At 40.7% G+C, this 22397-nt stretch overlaps 1 protein-coding gene across 1 annotated transcript in view; it reads left to right on the forward strand.

The window, feature by feature from the left end:
- LOC306974173 (hippocalcin-like protein 1) overlaps nucleotides 1-19889 on the forward strand; it is a 46230-nt gene extending 26341 nt beyond the window's left edge. Inside the window, exons 2-5 of the mRNA XM_079571344.1 lie at nucleotides 9132-9298; nucleotides 14215-14496; nucleotides 18286-18391; nucleotides 19714-19889. Coding sequence (XP_079427470.1) covers nucleotides 9203-9298; nucleotides 14215-14496; nucleotides 18286-18391; nucleotides 19714-19811 — 582 coding nt within the window. The 5' untranslated portion in view covers nucleotides 9132-9202 and the 3' untranslated portion in view covers nucleotides 19812-19889. The remainder of the gene's footprint in view (nucleotides 1-9131; nucleotides 9299-14214; nucleotides 14497-18285; nucleotides 18392-19713) is intronic.
- Nucleotides 19890-22397: the final 2508 nt, after the last annotated feature.

Genomic DNA, 22397 nt, shown 5'->3' on the forward strand with positions numbered 1-22397 from the left:
TGTCGACCTCTCATTGGCTACAAGAGAATAAAGTGAAGGTCCCATTAGTGGCCATCTCAGTCTCTTGACCTCAATATCACTAAGCCACTCTGGGGAGATCTCAAATGTGTAGTTCATGCAAGACAGCTAAACTTTTGAGCACAACTGTACGTTTTAGAAAGAAGAGTATGAGACAAGTCCAACTATAAAAGAATCGACTGAGATTTATGTGAAAGGCTTAATTGTCTCCTCGGACTTACAAACAATTATCATAAACTAGCTCTGTTTAGTTGCGCAGCTCTCTTGCCTCATTTCGTTTTGTACAACCTGTTGCTCTGTTCACTGGATACAAAATGACTCCAACTTCTTTGTTGATGTCAAGCCAAGGCAAAACGTCTTAAGACTCGTCACTTGATGGAGTTTAGATGTAATTGAAGCACAATCGTCCACAGTGAAGTTAGTCCAAAGCAAGCCCTATCGAAACACTTTGTACTTCAGGTGATGGAACCTTCCAGACCCACTTATGTCAGATATTTTTGAACGTGTGTTATAGCAATATCAACCGTAATATTAAAATAACTGCAACAAGTGACCCAGTCGTAAAGTGACTTGACAGAAATGTTTGTCGAATGTCCTTTTGGCAGACAGACAGATCACTATGACTGGAGTGGCACTTGAGTTTAAGTGTCCACGCCACAAGTGTGTTTTGAGCAAACAGTCCCATTGGCAAACGTGACACCCTGTCTTCACTGTCTGAAAGCTGCCTATAAATACTAGAGACGTCTTGTGGCTACGGCTAACAGTTTAACACTTTTACAAATTCAACTTCTTAGCTCTGTTGACAGTTTGGGAACGGAGGAAATGATAGGGTACCACAGCTTTAATGCAATATTCAACAAAGTTTGCTATATTGTTAAATTTTTTAAGCACGGACATGTCTTGGCTATGAGTGGCTAAGATAGAGCTCAGTGCAAAGGATCAGATTTAATTGGGGGAAGATTTTCCACAGCCTCATTATATCAACTAAATGCTTCCGGATGACATATGAGTGGGACAGATATAAAAAGCCACAGTGTCTTTTTAATTGGCTTTATTCTGTTAAAATACCGGAATGTACCGAGCGTTCCAAATAAACAATGTTAGCTATTACAAAAACACTCACTTTGTTCTTACAGTTGACAATATTTGGGAGCTATGTTTGTAAAGAAGCGCTACCGAATGTGACCTACTTAAGAGAAGCAAGAAAAACCCAACGCTTAGCACAGATTACAACAAGAATTGCAACAATCCCTATCATTGCTGGGAATAGAAAGTGCACTTGTCGGTCAAACTTGTGGGAACACTGTTTAACTGGGAGGAAGCAATTAGTGAAAATGGATTTAGAGTTTCCGACCACAGCTGATGCATTAACAAAATTTCATTTGTGGCACTTTCAAATGCATTTCTTATTTGATTTAGGTTGAATTGAAATGAGGAGAAACTGTAAGTAGCTTATTCTGTGGATAAACTTTGGTAGTTCCTCGGGGCAGTTAATTGATTGGGGAAGAATTTAAAGTATTTTTCACTTAGAAAACGGGAATTTGGTTGAGAATGGTTGGTTGACAATATTTCCCCTATAGCCCCACCCACAGTCTGAGTGGAAGCAAGTTATCGTTGTCTTGAGGCTGCACTAATTCTTCTTCAGACTCGCCACAGTCTCCAATCCGGAAAGTGACATCTCCAAAGTCTTTTAGTGGTTATAGCCCCCAGCCTGCTGTCACCGAGCGTCTTAATGATCATCACTCACCGAACTAAAAAGCTTTTGGAGGTACATCCCCAACAGTCAGGAAGTGCACCGCAGAACACGCTGTCACGACTTTCCACATAGCGGCAACCGTAAAAAAGAATCCTATTTCAACCGTGTGACCTTTTCACTGGGCTTGTATTTTTTATTTTATTTCTTGTATTTATGTCTGAACTCTCCAATAAATGTCTCTGTTCACCGAGTAATAAACCTGCCTATCTTCAGAATATAATCTTCAATCGACCTGCCTTCAAAGTCCGCAAAGTCCCAATTGCAACATGAGATCACCCTGTAATCCGCCTGTTCAGTCCAAGTGCCCGGCATCCCAGGCTTTTGTTGTCTGGTTGGGTTATGAGTCTAACATCTGTTGTAAAGCGGCTAAGCAGGTCATCCCCCCCCCCCCCCCCCCCCATGGATGAGATACTGGACACAATACGACAAAGACAGAGTCATGAATAATGAGAGGTCATACGGGTTATGCCTTGTGAAGTGTTACCTTCAGAGTGTGGCTTCAGATGATTGATACAGACGGCAGCGCGTGATACAAGGGGATGTGGCCTAGCCGAGGGAAAAGAAAACCTGCCGGACTATAAATATATTCATCACACACCAATAAAGTCAAGCCGGGTCCATATAGATGTTTTTTCAACAGCAACTTTGAAGCGGAAAACAGCACATTTATCTTAACGTCCGCATTTGTAGAATGAAGCTAAAGCTAGCTTCCTGGTTAGCATGGTCCGTTTCTACTGTATCAAGGGTTGTTGAACCAGTTTGCTCCTCTACATGTCGCTGTATCTTTAATTAGTAGAAATATACATTATATTCAGAATTCCAGCATCTGTTTAACCAATGGTGGAGAAATGGGAGAAAGTATATTTTTTACCCTTCTTTGTTTTCCCCCTCTGGCTACTTCGAACATGACGCTAAGGGTAATTCCAAAGATGCCATCTGTATCTATACTAAATTAAATATACAGTTGTGCTCAAAAGTTTACATACCATGACAGACTACATTTTGGGGCCGATTTTCAGAGAATATGAATGATAAACCTTTTTTTTTCATTCCTAGTTCGTGGTTGTGCAAAGCCAGTTATGGTTAAACAACTGAGTTTGCTCCTTTTAAATCATAATAACAACAGAAACTACCAAATTTTGGTTTCATCATTCCACATAACATTGTTTCAGAAATGTTGAGGCTTGTCTCTGTGCTGTTTGGCATATTGTTAATGGATACTTTGTGAAGCAATAGCTTTGGCCATGCAGCCCATTTTTCATCAAGTGCCTCCTTATTGTGCTTATTGAAACATCTACACCACTTTTGAGAGTTCCAGCTGAAGTTGTCTTTAAGTCTTTCTTTGCATCCACAATTTTCCTGCCAGTTGTTGCTGAAATTTCTGTTGGTTGAGCTGACCATGGTTTGGTTTCAACAACTCCTGATTGACACTCTCAGTGCCTTGGATATCTTTTTTATAACCCTTTTTTTCCCACTGTATACAGTTCAACTACCTTTTCTTTCAGATCCTCTGACAATTCTTTTGCTTTCCTCATGACTCAGAAACCAGAAATGTCATTGCAGCACTGGATGACAGATGCAAGGGTCTGTCAGGTGATTGAAACCATTATACAGATTTTATTGTGTACCAAGTATTACAGCAGAGTGAGTTGTTGTTCAGCTATATTGAGTATAGCATAACAGTACTCCTGTAATAAACACTGCTGCCCCTCAGTCTCTGAGTGGAGAAAAGTCCATCATTCCCTTTGTCTGGCGTCCTGTCCAGCACTAACACAAATGTCTCCAGCTGACGGCCAACAGCTTTAATGATCAGTTTGTTGGTCTGGCTTTTCTTTTGGTGGTGCCACTCCCCCAAACAGACTACAGCACGGTCCAGAACAGTGGCAACCACACACTCGTGGCACTATTTGTAAAACACACTTGTTATCTAAGGAGAGCTCATCATCACCCAGTGCCAGCCTTTGAGTATGGCGATAGACTATCCAACCTTTAACACCTCGGGCCTTTCAACCAAATAGCATAAACGCCTAGATTTGAGACGTGATTGCTGGGCCCACTCTGCTGCCCTCATAGAGAAAATGACAGTAATGGGCCATTTTCCACTCAGCAGCCATACATGACTGACGCTTCCATAAAGGGAAAAACGGAGGCTCCACTATCTCAGAGTGCTTCCAATGTGACCAGAAAATGGTGCTGCCGTAAGGCAGAAATGAAGAGCAAAGAGAAGAAAAAAAGGGGAAATAGAATAAAATACCAACTTAACAAAAACTAGTTATGGGATTGCATTAGGTTATTGACTGACACTGTGATCAGGATCTTTAAAGTTGCTAGATAGAGTAAACCCAGTGTGATAGTCCTTTTTTGCGCAATAAGGCAAAGGTGCTTCCTTCCAGTATTTCCTTACGACATTTTCCCACTTTTAATGACTGTACAGCCTTATATATAATTAGCATTTACCGCACCCTCACCGCTCCACAAGTCCTGGTGGCTGTCCATACTAAGGCGGTGATATATATATTTTTAAATCAACTAGCACTTTTTTTTTTTACTTCCCAGAATCCAAAGTGCAGAAAAACACCTTGCCGTGCTCCAGTGAAAACTAATTTAAGTTTGCTTGGCTTAGAGGGTGCCGGAGCAGACCTTCACAGAAAGTTGAGTCGAGCCCACCCACAGAGAAACAGCAGAAGCGATTTCTCTGGGCGTCCGTGCGAAATCAAAGGAGTATTAAAAGCATATTGACTCGCTGTGGCACAGAAAGGCAGCATCATATGGAGAGGAATGATGACACTGCCGGCCGGCATCAGCTTCTAATAAAGAAGCCATTGGCCTAGATTTAGGCGGGGGGAAAATGGAAGAATAGATTGAGAGATGGCAAGGAATGAAAAAGGAGCGCTGTCCATGGTGCTGAGTGATGGCATTTGTCACAAAGTTGTGTGTCAGTCATTTTCCAGCCATTAGTAATAACATAACAGCCCACGATGTATTGCACTCGGCATGGTTTATGAACATATACCAACTTAAAATATATTTGATGATGATTTTTGGCACAAGAATAAATGTTATTTCTTACAACGGTGTACAATCATGAAGACTGTTGATTTGCTGGAAATGGGCACGCAATCAGTGGCCTGAGAAGCAGAGCTCCCGCCTCTCCGACTCCAGTCTTCTAAAGTAAACTTTTAAAAGAAAAAAAGTCAGTGGAGATAAGCTTTCACTGTTGAAAGGAGGAGAAAGCTTTCAGGTACATCTTGTTTTGGCACAGCGGCTAGAACGGTGCTCTTGCCCTGCATAATATCCGCTTTCACTGTGGAGACAAAAAAAATAAAAAAATATTGTGTTTTGGTAAAGTGGTCCGTTGAACATGTCAAATGCCTTGAGTTTTCTATTGGCCAGCATTTCCTTCATGTGGGTAAACAGTCGAAAAGTAGAAAAGATTTTTTTTTTTATTTTTTTTTTTCAAACTTTTTTTTTTGAACTTTTTTAATATAACCCAACATACAGTTGCAAGATTGTAAATATAGTGTGTCACATTTCTTAGAAATTAACTGCATGTAAAAAAAACTCCACCCACCCTCCTCCCCAACCAAAGGCCAATCAACCAATCACACAAAACATATACACACACACACACAAACAAAAACAAAAACACACTTCCTTAAAAATACAGAATTTAAATTGAATCTAGAAAAAGAGGGAGAAAAATATATAAAAACAAAGGAATAAAATAAGTAAATAAATAAAAATAAAATAAATACCAAAATGAAAAAAAAAAGAGAAGAAAAACTATATGTAGGTACGTACAAACATTCTAATCATCCTCAAAAGGAATATTCAAAGAATCGATGTGTCGCAAAAAGGGATCCCATGTGTCGTAGAATGACTTTACTGCTCCATTGAGCGAAAACCTCAGCTTTTCAAGCTTCAGATTATACAATACCTCTCGTATCCAACGAACATGTGATGGGGGACAGGGAAGTTTAGAAAAGAAAAATTTTAAAAAGAAGGGTGAAAAAAAGAGCATCCTTCTACATTTTCTCATTAGAATGGAGGGGCGGTTGCAGCAGATAGGACAGGAAATGCAGGAGGCGTAGTTCTTTTGCAGGGCGGGGCGCAGACAGACGGAGCTGGAGCCATGAGAAGAGGCGACCGATCCAAAACGATGACAGCCTCCATTGATCTGTCTCCACTCCCTGCAACGCCACACACTGGGGCCACCAGAGATGCAGACCACAGTCCGCCATCGTTTCCATCCTGACTTTTCAAACCATAAAAGCAGGAGATCTTTCCTGCCGCCCCAACTCACTTCTTACTCTCACGATGCCGCCCTCACATCTGGATTGTTCGCCGGAATGAATTAAATGCGCGTTTGGTGTGTGTGTGGCTTGATGAGACTTTCAGCTTCCAGTTTGCCCACTTGCATAGTACATGGTGGGGGAATAAAGTCACAAAACTCTAGTACAACAAAAAATATGGGGGTTATCTCAGCATTGTAAATGTACAAAGGAGCCAGGTGTATGTATTGGACTTGAATTGTATCCATGCGCTGCTTCCAACCCCGCGACTATCATCTCTCGTCATTTCTGTGCACCGAATGGCTCTGCTTCCCAAGAACCCTCTTTCTTCCTTTTAAAAGCTGCCGATATGACACCTGTTCAAACCCACCTCGCCATCCCTTCCCCTTCAGACGCTTGCCTTGAGGTTCTAGTCACTTAGCATGATGACTGCATTGTAAGACTGACAGTGGGGATATGCTAATGGCCTAATGAAATGGCACGCTGCCGTGGGTTTCAAAGCGTCTTTTTCTTTCTAGTTCCGGAGTTGAGAATCAGGCATTAACAGTGACAGGTTGAGTGCAATTGGGGAAAAGAGCTGAGCAAAGTGTAAAGCTTGTTAAGAGAGCTGCAAGTTTGGGTAAACAACAAGCAGTTGTTGGGAATTTTTAATGATTTGTTATATTTTGATTCCCCCCCTTGGTTTCAGTGGAAAAGGCAGACCTGAAAACGCACTCTCGTGATGTTTGCTCGTTAGATTGTAAGAGAGATTCAGTGGTAGGGCAGGAACTTTCATGGTATTTTCCAGCTGCGGAATTACCATTGTTTTGGGTGGTTCGTGTGGCTCAGAAAGTACAAGCTAAAATATCATTTTGATTTCCCTATAGTGTTTTGTCTTACTGCTATGATCCATGGTTTTAAGGATTCAAAAAGAAACAAAAGATCTGTCTCTATCTAGAAATGTAAGTCTAGAAAGTTGTTTTGGTAAACACCTTTGCCTCACAACAAGAAGATCTTGGGTCAAAGGCCGAACTGTGGGAATTTCTCTGTTAAATTTGCAGGTTCTTCCTACTAACTGAATGGGAAAGTTGGGTCAAAAGCAGTGGACAAATCCTTTATGAGGACAATCATATATTCTATAACATTGATCATTCCAGAATCAGGATGAAAAATGTTGTGTTTGTACTTTATTTTCCTAGGCAAGGGAACTTTATTTATACCACGCATTTCGTACACAAGGCCACTCAACGTGCCTATTTTCCTATGGTGCTTTGTATTTATTCATGGGTTGTCTTTGCCAGTATTTGATTAGGTTTCTCTTCACTTTTGTCTGGAACAATAGTCCTTGATTACAGAGTAATTTATTTGTCTGTATTTCTTGTATAAGGTTTCTGAAGATTTCACAGTACAAGTAACCTTCCCACCGATATAAGCAGCGAACTGGGAATAGATTGTGTCACAGTGTCTTTTATCTTAAAAGGCCGTTAGCAGCGCTGACAGAGGTGGAGGAGCAGAGGAGGATTGATGAGTCTACAGAGCTGTATTGAAGGGAAGACGTTAATGGAGTGGTTAAAAATAAGAATGAGGACTGCTCTCTTGCTGCAGCTTTTCAGAGCATGGCCAAATCCTACTGGAGCAGCTCTGTGCTTTCAATTGTCGTCAACTAAAGGCTGCAGTGCTTAAATCTATGTTGTTTCTATTGTGCCTATTTTCAAACAATAAAAAAAAAACCCATCTATATCACAGTTATTACTACAAAATGAGGCAGCACAATCGGTTTATGATGTGTGGCAGCTGATCTCCATGGTTATGCAGGACAGTCAGCAACATATTATTGGAGGATAACAGACAGCTTTTTATGGACTTTAAGTAGGCAGAAACTGTCCAATATCTATCTCTAAAAGTTTGAAATTGCATAATTAAAACAAATTGTCTTTTTGACCCACAGCACTTCCATACACACGGAAAGTTTCCAACATTTACACAGCATCTTTCAATCGTCAGAAGACTTTATATATTGCAGTATGTTTATGTAATATTTCTATGCTTTAAGATATCGCTGCCTTTTGTGCAGTACCCCCTCTGTCGTAGGGAGAAATGTTAGATGAGCAGTTAGTAGCTTTGTGATTTTAATTTAGGTTCAGTTTGACTTTATTAGCATTACAAACATGATCAACTGTGACTGTAGCCTAATGTGTTGGTCCAAACTGCAGGTTTTACTGGTTTCATACAAGTTAAATTCCAGACCCATAATGTGCTGTTTTCAGAGTGCATCGTATTACCTAAATGTGCTGACATGCTAACCATGAAATTGCAATTTCAATTTGTTTTGCTCAATTGTTCAGGCTGTATGTAACAGGTATCGATCTCCTTGGTGCTGGGACATCACGTCATAGGATCAATCCATAAGGGAATTCTTGTTTTGCTAGACAGCTTGAGCACACATAGAGATTACGTAGTGGTCCGCACCCTGCTGCTGATTTTGACACACAAACCCACAGCTATAACTGTGGTCACCGGGTTGCCCTGGCTTTGACGTCACTGTGTAGAGTGCTCTTGGGATTATTGTACTGTTTACCCAATGTGATGCTACTGGCAGGCAGAATGACATAACAACACACGGACTGGGCAACTGTCTCGATTTGATTTATGTATAATTCAACTCAGTGACACTTCAGGCAAGGCAACTTTATTTATAACACACATTTCACACACAAGGCAGCAAAGATAGCAACAATGGCTGCTCTCTTAGTCTGGGTGAAGCTGTTTGAGCAGCCTTATGCAGCAAACAGGTCCAACTAGTGTCGTGTGGCAGGTTGCATCATAAAAATATCAGAAATGGTGTTCCCTATCTGAGCCTGTTCCTACATATGCGCACTTCTGTGACACCTCAAATGCTCCATGTCTCCATAAAATATCATACTGTTTCCAATCAACACTGTCCACGAAGCTCGTCTTTTTCTTGGACTCCACAGAAGCTAATTTGCCAGTAGATCATGAGAGGCATCCTGTCCACCGGCCAACACGTTTGTAAGCGTATCCTTCTTGTTTCTCTTGTGTTATTGACGATGTTTGTTCTTCTTCAGGTGTGAAACAGCCTGGCTAGCGCTGTAGTCGCCACCGCCGTCAAGGAAACCCAGACTCCTGTCCGGTTGCCATGGGAAAGCAGAACAGCAAACTGAGGCCAGAGGCGCTGCAAGACCTCCGCGAGAATACAGAGTTCTCCGACCATGAGCTGCAGGAGTGGTATAAAGTAAGTCTGGGATTCTGCCATCAGCCTGTAGGTAAATGAGTGCCCTGCCCAAGCCTACAATCCAACTGCGGCGCCAAAACGGTTAAAAACGTTTGAGAAGGTCAGAAACATTATAGTGACAAGGGCGATATAACAGTAAGTGCTATGTGACAAAAGTTAATAGTGGATTTAATCAGCTTAGATCAATAGGACTTGGCCTTTGCAGGATTGGCAAATTGAGGTTTTGGAAGGAAAATCGTGGATGTCTTCTAAGCTGTTTATAGCTGGGGATACTAGTGATGACTTGGCAGCTAATGGCTAACTTAAGGTGAAAAATCTATGTACAAAGTTAGCCTACGGTGGATTTAACACATAATTTATTACTTCTGATGAACTTTAGATTTTTAAAGTTTTGATCCCAAGAAAGAACTATCCATAGTGAGATCAAAATGTAATTGAATTGGTTGTAAAAGTACTTTAGTTAACTTTAGTTTTGTAGTTGCGTGGGGCAAAGTAATTCAAAATCGTTGTACATTTGACTTATGTAAGATTAGGGTTTTTTCCAACTTCGATCAGGTCAGTATTAGTTTAAATTACAAGCAAGAATTATGTGATGTGAGCAATTGTAATCAAGAAATCAGTTCCCGGTAAAAAACAAAAAACAGTTTGAGGTGTCTCAGGAGAAATATCTTAACAATTTCAATGACTTGGCTATACTTCAGTCTCCTGTCCGAAGGAAAACAAAAAGCTGTTTTTGCAGTGGTATGATAAGTAGTTTGCTCCCAAGAAAATAATGTGTCAAACACCTATTCATCAATTCTACACTGCTGTGGCTAAGTAGCCATGGGTTTCAAATTATGCAAAATTAGGACTCTCGTCCTCGTAGGAGAGCGCACAAAGCAACAGCTCAATGTGGTTTATAATAGAAGGCAAAACAAAACACAGGAACTCATTGGTCCTAAAATAGAGGCTTTTAAATAAAACATGAAAAGATGTAAAAGCGAACAAAAAGTCTTACTTTAAAGGTTGAAATTGACTGTGAAAGTTTGAGATGTTTGAGACTGTGTAGTGGCTGATGGTATAATCTCCCAGTCTCGTCCTTTGGACACCAGCCTTTTCGACCCACGCTTCATGCAGCATGCCTTGGGGGAAACCTCTCAGACGCCTTGGGGTGACCGCAGCACCAAGCACGTCACGGAGCTAAACCAGATACAGGCTGCGCAATTACATTTATAAACACATCAATTTCTAGGTCTATGCAAATAACTGCATACACATCCCCTCCCTAACCACGCCCCAGTCCTTCTGCGTCTGCGTCAATGGCTGCCTGTAGCAGAGATTCACGGCGACGATGCTAGGGGCAGACGTTGGCCGCCATTGCTGCAATACCCCCATATAGTGGCGGTAGAACAAGCTAGTTTTACATTGCATAGCATTGGACTTAAGACACGTTCTAAAGAGCTGTAAAGCCTGATGCCTATTTTTTTTTTTTTACTTTATACAGCTAGATATTGCTCCTGTGATAACGCCGGGTTAGGCTGGTTTTCGTAAGAAAAATTTTAGAAATCTCAGATACTAAGGAGGGCCGGACTGTTAGTATTGGAGCTGCTATGACCAAACTACACGTCACGTAAGGGCCAAGTCTACAGTGAAGATCCCGCCCTTATGCACTTTTTAGGAACATGCTTTGTTAGAGCCTGGGAGGAGGAGTCTGTAAATCCGCCATGATTTCCCCCTTGAACGTAGTTATTTTGTCAAACAGGGAGTAGTGAGTAATGACGGTCTATTAAAATTATGTCTATGGTCTGCGTTCATGACCTTTTCTCAACCCTTCCTCCAGCTGACGGGCAGGCGCCCCTCTCCTCCCCAAGAAAAACTTCCAACATGTGACCTCGTGTACTGTGTATTTCCCATGTCTTGATGTTTTTATGTATGTGCTTTGCCTGAACTCTAACCTGATTGTGATTTTGCATATCTTCTTTTGTAAGGCACTTTGAGGTACCTTGTGTGCCAAATGCGCGGTATAAATAAAGTTGCCTTGCCTTGCCTCTGGATCTTGACCCGGGTTCATGATTAGGGGTTCATAGCTGGAGATTATAGCTTACTGTGAAACCCACCCAGTCACGGGAGAACAGGCACTGAACGGACCCTGTGGCCTCAGAATCAAACCCTTTTTGTTGTTTTTGGCTAATATTTCTCTCTGGACATTGTTGCCTTTTACCAAGAAATAAACGTAAAGCCACTGGCAATGACTTTTGCAGCCGCACACAATTACAATAGCTCTAAAGATCAAAGCAAGCCTATACGTCTCTCGAAGTGCGGCGATTACTATCCTCATTATTGTTGTCTTTAAAGCTGCTTTTCCTGGTAATGTCGCCCCCTATACAAGACTTAGCGCATACTGATTATCCTGAAGGCACAATATTGAATGCTGTGCTAAAGTGCCACTGCGACCCACTTCGTGTCATTCCCACATATGGACGAGTGTTTGTGGAACGCCTATGTGCCGTAATTCATGGATTAGATGCACAGACCCAGCTGTGCAGCATCAGATCTGGCTCGTGCCTGTCTGTGGAGGAGGCAGTTGAACATTCGTGGCCATGACCTGCGGGATTAAGCCCGATGGAGTTTCTCGGTGCGGTGAAAGGTCATCCGGATGTGTACAGTTTGAAATTACGATTTTTGAAATTCATTGTGAATCACTATTTGTCTTTTGTTATGCACGTGACAAAAACTCCCGGTACATTTGTCTTGGTTGCTAGTTGTCTTTACTACAAAGTATATTAGCTACAGCCAAATTAAAGTTTGCTTTAAAGCAGTACTAAGTAACTTGTTTACCTTAATAAATCCTTTTCGTAGTTCCTCTGGGGGTAATACAAGTGTTAATGGGAGGACTTGTGACAATACACACAAATGGAATCAAGAAGAAGAAGCTATCAGGCTAACGGGCAAAGCTAACGCCACTTAAACAGTATTTACAGCCAAGTTTGAGTGAAAGAAATGATCTCCATTGTGTAATTGAATGTACAATATCCCTCTCTCTCTTTGTCTTTTCTGTCAGCGTAGTATTTACTGTCACGGACAATTAATGAGTGAAAAATCAGCAATGGCATGAGTTACTTAGTACTGTTTTAATATCTTAATTAGTCAGATTTTGGAAAGTGCTTGAATTTGGAATTTATCTATTATTTTCACACCTATGTTTAGTCAAGAAAACCGTTCAAGGGACTGCCAATGACTGTGACGCACTAGTCATTTAAAAACATTATTTTACTTTTGTTTTATGCAACTGGAGTTTTTTGTTATTTTCATTTATTCTTTTTGGTTTCTGTGCTTTGATTCCTGGGATGACTGAAGGATGGACCAAAAGTAGAGGAAAACAAATTGTTGATAATAAGAATTTGTATTAAGTATTAAGATCTACAAGTACAAAAATAAACACATACAAAATGCTTACAGACCTATTTTGGCTTAGCATCTACTTCTTCTTAATGATTCACGATGTACATGACACGAAGAATGATGCAATCACATGGTGCGTATGTGTTTCCTACTCATTTTAAAGTCGCCGACCTGGCTTCAGCTTATGCTCGTTTCCTTGGAGAATTCGCAGCCAATAAAGTTTGCTTCGAGTCCTCAAATCTCGCTGCAGGGAAAATGTCAAAATCCCACAATGAAATAGAAGTTATTAAAAGCTGAGCCTTTTCGACTGCTATGGCCTTTTTCTTTAATATGATCGTAGCGGTAATTTCCCGACCTCCAAAATGGACAAAGACATCTCCCTGCCTCCGTCTCAACGGCTCCAGTAAGACCGTGTTATTTCTGCCGAACAAAAACAGGACTGACATGACTTTTACCTCCCTTTTCTCTCCTCACACAAAGAGACATTATCCAACGTGGTGCCGAGCCAAGAGGAATCGGCCTACCTTGTAGAATGGAAGAAAAGGTTCCCTTGTCAGAAACAGTTCAACATTTACGGTTGAAAAAAGACACAACAAAAAGACGTCCAAAATGTGACCAAAAGAGTGACAAAAATGTGCTGGAAAAGCAACAATAACAAAACAAAAACAGCGACTAAAGAGTGATGAAAAGGCAACAAAAAAATCAACGAGAAAGCCATGAAAGAGCGACAAAAATGGACAAAAACGCAAAGAAAAAGTGATTAAAACATGACAGAAAAACAACAAAAACACGACAGAAAAGCGGCGACAGCGCAGCAAATAAGTTACGAGGAGTTTTGTAGGTCTTAGCTTTCAGAGGCATTACACTTGCCTATAGGGTGATTTGGGGTAAAGCCGAACTGGAGAAAATGCGCTTGGTTAAGGTGGGGGTTAAGAGGTTAAAGGAACAGGCCACCGTTTTTCCATACTGAGATATGTTCTTACCTGAGTTTAGACGAGTTGATACGTACCTCTCTGGTAGCTTCTAACTTCACCCCCGTTTGGAGCTATAGGAATATACTGAGAGAGGTCAAATGCTATCAACATCTTTGGTCTTTTGTGTGACTGAGGGCAGACAGTTCTTCCATACTGTGATATGTTCTTACCTAAGCTTAGATGAGTTTATACAAACCTGGTTGGTCTTTGGGTGTGCCTGTGGAAGAGCGCGATAGCTTCCAACTTCACCCCCGTTTGGAGCTATAGGAATATGCTGGGAGAGGCTAAATGCTAACAACATCTTTGATCATTTTCCCATGACTGAGCACACGCACAAAGACCATACAGGTACGCATCAACTCATCTAAGCTCAGGTAAGAACATATCTCGGTATGGAAAAACCGGTGGCCTGTTTCTTTAAGATTCACCTCTTCTGTGACAATGATCGCACTAAACATTGACCTCAGCGTTGTTTTAATCATAATTATGTATAGACTTTAACTTGGATCACAAACACATCTCCGATCTGACATGTCCCTGCTTTTTTAATCATTACCCAAGGGTTTCCTGAAGGACTGCCCGAGCGGGACCCTGAACGTCGAGGAGTTCAAGAAGATCTACGCCAACTTCTTCCCCTACGGCGACGCCTCCAAGTTCGCCGAGCACGTGTTCCGAACGTTCGACACCAACGGAGACGGGACGATAGACTTCCGGGAGTTCATCATCGCCCTCAGCGTGACGTCCCGGGGCAAGCTGGAGCAGAAACTCAAGTGGGCCTTCAGCATGTACGACCTGGACGGGAACGGGTACATCAGCCGCGACGAGATGCTGGAGATCGTACAGGTGAGGGGGCCGTGAACAATTTTCCGAGGTGTATTGAGATTTGCAAAACTGAGACAGGATTGTTTTGTTGTTGTTGTTTTTTCTGAGGACATTTGTTCAAAAATGACGCCATTCAAATTAATTTAACGATTGCTGTTCTGCTTGTCGCCGTAAAGAGATTTAGAGGATAGAGTTTGACTTTTGCATTGTGGGGCATATGTCAGTGCACAATAAAATTCAAGATGGATTAATCCGGCCTGTAGTCCTGCTTCAGTCCAGTTTTATAATCTAATCTGATGAAAGATGAAAGGAAAATAAAACAACAAACCTATACTTTTATAAAAAATCTCTCTGCCTCCATTTGCGCCATCTGCCACAATTTAAAAACAATTAAGAGTGAATACATGAGCCCACTGTGTTATATGTTTTTTATTATTGCAGCAAATCATGTCATCTTTGTCCTATTTGAATTATATTGCATTATCTATTGTCTCCAATGTATCTTTACTGGAACACTTAAAGTGAACACTTAAACAACTTGGGACCCCCATTACATAAGATATTCCCTCTTATGCTACTTTGGGTCGGAAAAAAAAAACATTTTAAAATCAAGTTAATATGTATTTAAAACTGTTTATTTTGAATATTTTGAAATCATCTGGGGACCCCCACTCTAGGTTTCGCGACCCCCACTTTGGGAACCACTGCAATAGACCGTAGACATGTTCAACAGATCCTCTGCTTCCAGTTATTATTACACTTTGCCTGTTCTTTTCTTCCAATCATTCCAGCTTGGGGAATGCAGGACAAAAAAAAAACGTTGCTAACTAACACCATGATCCAGTCATTCAAGTATGCTCCTCTGGAAATATTCTCAGTAGATTTTCTTATTTTTTTTTTTTTTTTCTTGTTGTGGCAGAACATCTTGAGCAGCTCTTCATTGCTTATCAAGAGTAACATTTCCTGCAGATTTCTCTCTCTCTCTCTTTTTTGGTAGTACTCATACTAACAATTATTTCTAAACTTAGACCAGAGCCACTGTGAGAAACAGCGTGATCAAGAACTAGTCAGGAAGGATATAACGCTAATTAACAGCTTGTTCCAAGAAAAATTAAAATGGAAAGTGAAAATACTGTAATTAAAACTTGAGGAAAAAGTCTTCCGATCTTTGGCCCAGCAAAATATACTTAAATCTTTTGTCCTAAAATCCACCTGAAAATGTCTATCTGTCACTTAAACATATTGATACTCACCACTTACCTATTTTACATACAGTATGTGTCAAAAACTTCTTGCCTAATGTTGCAGAAAATTGCTGCAAACATAATACCGTATCGCAAACCTGTGTTCCTCTTTCATGGTATCGACATATGTTTGATCAATCCACATGGTATTGATAATATTATTAATGTGCTTTAGCAGCCAACTGCTCTTTATGCCTTTTAAATAACCCCAGCAACTCAACAGCTACAGATTGCAGGATAGAAATGTTTATATTCCTTCAATTAAGACGGTAATAAGAATGTGAATGAACTTGATAAGTGCTGAGTTTAATTATTTAAGTAATTGCATCGAGAGAGGAGAGCGTTTAGGGAGGCTTGAGCAATAATATGAGGGAACTAATAACCGTACTTGATGTGCTGACAGCAATATTTGCCACCGCAATTGACTGGTAAGTGCAGGGCTCCATTAGTGAGGGAGAGAATCTACTCCGGGCATGTGCAGAGGTTTGTGGAGCGCACAGGACACGGTCTCTAAACTGTCACAAAATGGAGTGGGCGAATCAGACAATTGTCTTTTGGAGTCTAACATGCTTTGCTTTGACTACACACAGTTTAGTTGTCCTTCTTAACCGTCATGGCAACATAAAACAACCCTATCAATTTGAGAGTCTACCTGGGAATGTCTGTACATGGACGTGTGTGTGTCTGTCTGTGTGTGCTAATGAGTTCCAATGGATTAGCAAGTTAGATTTATCCAGTTTATCCCTGAGTGTGCAGAATAGTGAGATAATCCGACAGCTCAGTGAGGTAACACACCGCTGGATAGTACAGGGGAAGCCTATTGTGTCACTATACAAAATATAGGGGCAAGTGCACTGTGACGATTGTGCTTGATGCATTTTCGGCTATGTCAACTTCTATTTGTTAAATATATTCGCCAAAATTATATCAAAATGTTACCCACACTACATTTTGAGTGTTGTAACAATGTTGGGGTTTAGCACACAATTTAAATTGAATGACTTTTTTTATGAAGGTAATCAATTTGATCAATACAGTTCAATGTTTAGTGTTGAGAAGTATGCATGTTTAGCAGTGGATGTTGCATTAAAGCTTCTATTTTTTATTCAAAATTTCAGAGTCATTGAGTTCGAAGGTCAACCTTGTTTAATCAATTCTATTGACAAGCGCATAAATCATACGTGTGATGAACATTCACACATTAATACTGTACATAGATGCTGTTAATAAATCTTTCGCTTGGTGCACAATGCAACTTTTTATATGAATGCGCATTTGACCTTTCAGTGACCAGCGGATGCTTGGGTGGTTAGTATAGGGCCTCTACTTACCATCTCGATGGCCTGTAGGAAGCTCCAGGACCAATTGTTTTTTTTAGGTTTTCACTGCTGATCCGAAAAACTACCAGAAATCCTAAAAAACCTGAAATAAAATTGATCCTGAAGCATCATTGGAGCAATCAGGATGGAAAGTAAAGCTAAGCTAAGCTAATAACCCATACAGCTGCCAGGTCACTGAAAGGTCAAATTATTATTATTTTTTTCATAAAAAGTTAGTGCACCTTTAAATTGTAAGGTCTGGCTGCCAGACTAAACACATTATACAGAGACATATAGTCTTGGTGTACTTTTTTGTGTTCATGAAAATATGTTGTAGGGGAGACCAGGGCTATTTGTCACGCGGGGTAATTTGTCACATTGCTTTTTATAGCCACACTAGAGGTTGCTGTACTCTGGTACTGATATACAATATGTGTATTGGTATTCCTTTTCTCTTCCAATAATAATTTTCTCATTTGGACTGAAGACATGATAACAGGGCACATTTGAATCGTTTTTAAGTCTTTTCCCAAACTTTAATGTTTGGGTTATTTCTGTAATTGAGAGCTTTCCTTTAGTTAGAGCCTTAAACAAAAGACACTGATCTGAAAGACAGAGATGTTAGCTTCAATTTGAGCCCTTTTAGAGCTAACATGCTAAATCCGTTTGTTAGCTAGCTTACATCGTTGGTAAAGTGGACACTCTGGTCATTTGTCACATGGTGGGACATTTTTTTTCTTTTGTGTCTTACCACAAACAGCCCCGATCTCCCCTAAAGATTGTTTCTTTATGTCCAGTTTCAGTCATCAGTTCTGTCCAAATGTGCTCTGCTGTACAGAGTAAATTGTGAGATACGCATCTGAGTTTTACACCCTGTAGTCCCAGCAGAGCACACTTAATGGCCATAGAGGCTGATTGCAGATCGGAGCCCTGGGCTGGTGGATACAGCAGGCTTTTCTGTGGCCACTCACCAAGCTTAATTTAATGCTGCCATGGGATAGGATACACTTGTATCAGTCAACAGATGTATTACGTCAATACAAGATGTGATCTTGCCTCTGCCGCACCCCCAACCTAGAACCAATCACATCCTGATCTTTATCACTGTGGTGCATGCTGTGTGTGTGTCTGTGTGTATGTTTCTATTTTGGGCCATTCAATTGTATTATTTCTTGCCTTCTGTTCTACTCCATCCTTTTAGTCTTCAACATGTTAATCACCGCTCACCTGTCTCCGTGTGTCTCCAGGCCATATACAAGATGGTGTCCTCTGTGATGAAGATGCCTGAGGATGAGTCCACGCCGGAGAAGAGAACGGATAAGATCTTCAGACAAATGGACCTCAATAATGACGGTGAGGGGAGGAAATAGGGCCAAATGAGACAAATGAATGAATGTGGCGCACGGTGCAGAACAGTTTATAGGACATTATTTATGTAAATGCAGCGCAGGCTGGAAAATGAGAGAGGGGAACATTAGCGGGCTTATTATACTTGATAGGGTTAGCCAGTCAGGGAGCGTTATGTGGAACTTTGGAGAAAGGCTTGGTTATAAATATCGACTAGTGGGATGTGGTGTTTTAGTGCTTTGCTACTGCAAAGAAAAGAGACATTTGGAGCTCGCTGAAGTAAATTTAGCGACTCTTAGATCTGCGTTCAATCAGGTTTTCAACGCTTTTTTATTTTTTACTTCACAGGGCAGCCATCAAAGTCCACTTTCATCTAAGGGAGAGTTGAGTGCCTTTTCAGTGTTTTTTCTCTGTTGGCTCAGAGTTTACATTACAGGCATTACAGTTTTGTTGCCATCACCACTGTCAGATTTATCTTTTCAGGAAGTGCTTAAATCATTCTGGAATTACAACCATATGAGTCTTGCAAAAAAACAATTGCTCTAAATTAGTATTTCCAATAAATATGAGTGAATATTCAGAATGCAAAATACTTAACAGCTCAAAACATTTTAAATAAGACTTTCTTCTTTAAAGCAGTACTAAGTAACTCACCCTAGAGGCCATAAGCTCCACTGCAGGTGTCATAGCATATTGCTTTTTTTTTACTGATCAATTGTCCATGAGAGTAAATACTACACTGACAGAAAAGACAAAGAGAGAGAGAGGGATATTGTACATCTAATTTCAGAATGAAGATTTTTTTTTTTTCACTCAAACTTGGCTGTAAATACTGTAAGTGGCGCTAGCCCGAAGTTAGCTTTGCCAGTTAGCCTGTTCGCTTCTTCTTGGTGATTCCATTAGCGTGTATTGGGGCATCCGACCCGGAGCAGGGAAAGTTGGCCTGAGCCCCCAATCATCCCATTAGCACTTGTATTGCCCCCAGAGGGACTACGGAAAGGATTTGCTAAGGTAAACAAGTTACTTAGTTCTGCTTTAAAAGGTAGGGTGAATATTTCATAAATGCTGACTTGTTTGTCTCCAAATATGAAGGTAAACATCCTCAAATCAATTATTGGCTTTACTGTTACTTATTGTATTTTGTTTTTCAAGATATAAAAAAAAAAAAGTTTTAGAATGAACGTAAACCTAGCACCTGTCCCCAATCAAGTCCCTCAGGTGACAGAATTTTGGAGGTTGTTAGCTTTCAAATGAGGAATAGCGTGTTCACATATAGCATTAATATGTGTATATTTAATAAGTTTATCTTTTTTTTTTTACCCCCTCAGGAAAGCTCTCCCTGGAGGAGTTCATCAAAGGTGCCAAAAGCGACCCGTCCATCGTGCGGCTACTGCAGTGCGACCCCAGCTCCGCCTCCCAGTTTTGAAGCCCCTCCCCCGTTCCTGCACTGAAGCCCCCGCTCCTCCCTCACCTCCTCTGTTACCACGGAAACAACAAAAATAATGCATGATGGCTCGCGTCTCTCTTTATCATATCATTTCTCCGGAGTTGTTGTTATATTTCGTAAAGGAAGAAGTTATTGCTATAATTGATTTTTGATGTTTTTTAGGAAACTGGAAGGGACTTTTTTTGCCAGTGTGTTTACTAATGTTCCAGAAAGGATCTTCGGATCGAGTTGTTGTATTTGCTTAGTTACTTTGTTATTTGAGAAGCGGCGCATTCTCACAATTATTATTTTCTCGTGTACATCCTGTATATACTGTATGTCTATGTATATCATGAATTTTGTTGTCTCCAAGTACGGTGCACATCGACAGGCAGTATTATGTAGCGTAGCTTTTGGTCTATTGTCATAAGGGTCGGGGTTTTACTGGTAAACGAACCTACGTCACTCATTTTTATCGACAATTATTATTTTTTATTTGTATATATTTCTTTCTTCATATTTTATTCATGAATTTTTATCGTTGTTTTATTTCACATGTCGAGTACAAGACGCTGTGACCGACCGATCGATCGAGAGAAAATGTGAATTAACAGAAACACAAAGTTAAAGCCACACTGCGGAACATTGCAGGTTATAGCTGTAGCTAGCGCGAGTGCAGCCGAACCGAGCCGAGCCGAGAAGACGGTTCTAAACTTAAAAGAAAACTCCCAAAAAAAACTTAAAGTTGTCAGTGACACCAAACCTGCTCCGGACGAATAAAGCAAAAACGTATGTGAACCTTATGTTTGGCCAAGTCAAAGCAAAGCAGCAACGTCTCCAGTAGGGTTTTCAACAATAAAAACGCCTACAAGGAAAACCAATGCCTGTTGTGTGTGTTCGGTGAAATGTTGTGCAGTTTGGCTTTAATGGGAGACTATTTTGGGGCCTACCACGGAATTGTCACAATGCATTTCAAACACCGGTAGCACATATCGTTTGAGCCGCTACGTTGTGTCCGAGTATGGCAGTGGACAAATGTGTTGTGTGCATGTGGACACGCACCTGTATGCTTGATGCAAACTTTTATCAGTATTATCTATAATTGTGTTGTTCTTAATTTGTATTCAAGCAGTACACTTAAGATACTGTAGTCGTAACTCGTCACTACTACTACTACTACTACTATTTACAACTGCATGATCCTTCCTGATACAAAGACAGATATAGACACAAAAACAGCAGTGCCGCACAAATACCTTTTTTTTTTTTTTATGGTTCTGCAGCCTCGGTTAATGTTGCATCTTTCTGGGACTTTATCTCTCCACTCTGGTTTCCTTCGACAGACAGACAACTCACTAAGGGCTCGCTCATCACTTTCTGGCTGAATGCTTTTGTAACCTCCTGGATTTGTCTGCTCTCACTGCAGTAAGATGAAGGGATACGGAAATCGACCAAGTCACCCCCCCCTGCCTGATCCCACTGGAAATGTTCAGACTTTTTTCTGGCTGCTGCTTTGTTTACATAAATACTCCTTTTAAATAATGATAATAATTGCTGTTGAATGATAAAAGGTTGAGAGAATTAGTAATTGGCTTGCAGTGTTATTCTATACAGTCAGCCAAAGGCAACATTGCCAGATCACTCCAGCCACTTCTAAATCTGACGTGATTGTGTGGACAAAATCAGCGCTTCTATGTTTGTCAAAAATGAATGTAGCATTAAAGTAGTGCTTTAGATTCACAACCAAATTATTTGATTTTCAAAATGTTGGTGCAAACCATAACGAGAGCTCGCACAAACATTGTGAGGCAAAGTTGGATTTAGGAAACAAATTATGAGGCATTGCCTTTAACAGGGCTGTAAATAATTTAAGCGGACCCATTGCTTGAAAGGATGCTAGGACCGTCAACTTTATAAAGGTAGCCTATAGCTAGGTATACCTGGCTCTATGTATGATAGATGAACATATGTGATATGTATGGTACACTTGCTCTCTCTAGTGGCCATTACTAAGAGACAGGTATTAGTTTCATATTAAACATTCACAAGGTTTAATTTTGTGATCAAACTTTAAGGGGGAAACAAAAAGGGACATTTCTCTTGTTCTATTGAAACCTCTATTGAAATCCTTCTTCCACCACCTTGCTTGGATCACGACTGTGGCAAAGTGAACTGACAATACAAGCCTTGTGGCACAACAATCAGACCTGTTCAATAAACCAACATTTTCCACAGGAGCTTCCTTCACCAGCTGTGCTCCTGCTTTGGGGATTCCTATTGTGTCACTGCCTCCTGCTGGTAGGATAAGGAGCAACAATTGCTAGTCTCTTAAAAAGCTTTTTTTTCCCTATATTCACTGCCTCTGATCAAACCTTGTGTTAGATTACTGTATGTCCTTTCTTCCTTCCTATTTTTCTGTTGCATGAGAACCTCGCGTGAGGGTGTCATGGATATTCGGTTTAAAGCGGTGAAGAAATATACCTATGTGTTTCAAAGCTGCACGCGTCCTGTATTCCTTTGTTTGGGAATTTCTGAAATGGTCGGAATGCCTTTTAAGTAGCAACCCTTCATCTAAGCTGTGTGTCA

This window comes from Gobius niger (genome assembly GCF_951799975.1).
Source record: "Gobius niger genome assembly, chromosome: 14".
In the NCBI taxonomy this organism is placed as follows: Eukaryota; Metazoa; Chordata; class Actinopteri; order Gobiiformes; family Gobiidae; genus Gobius; species Gobius niger.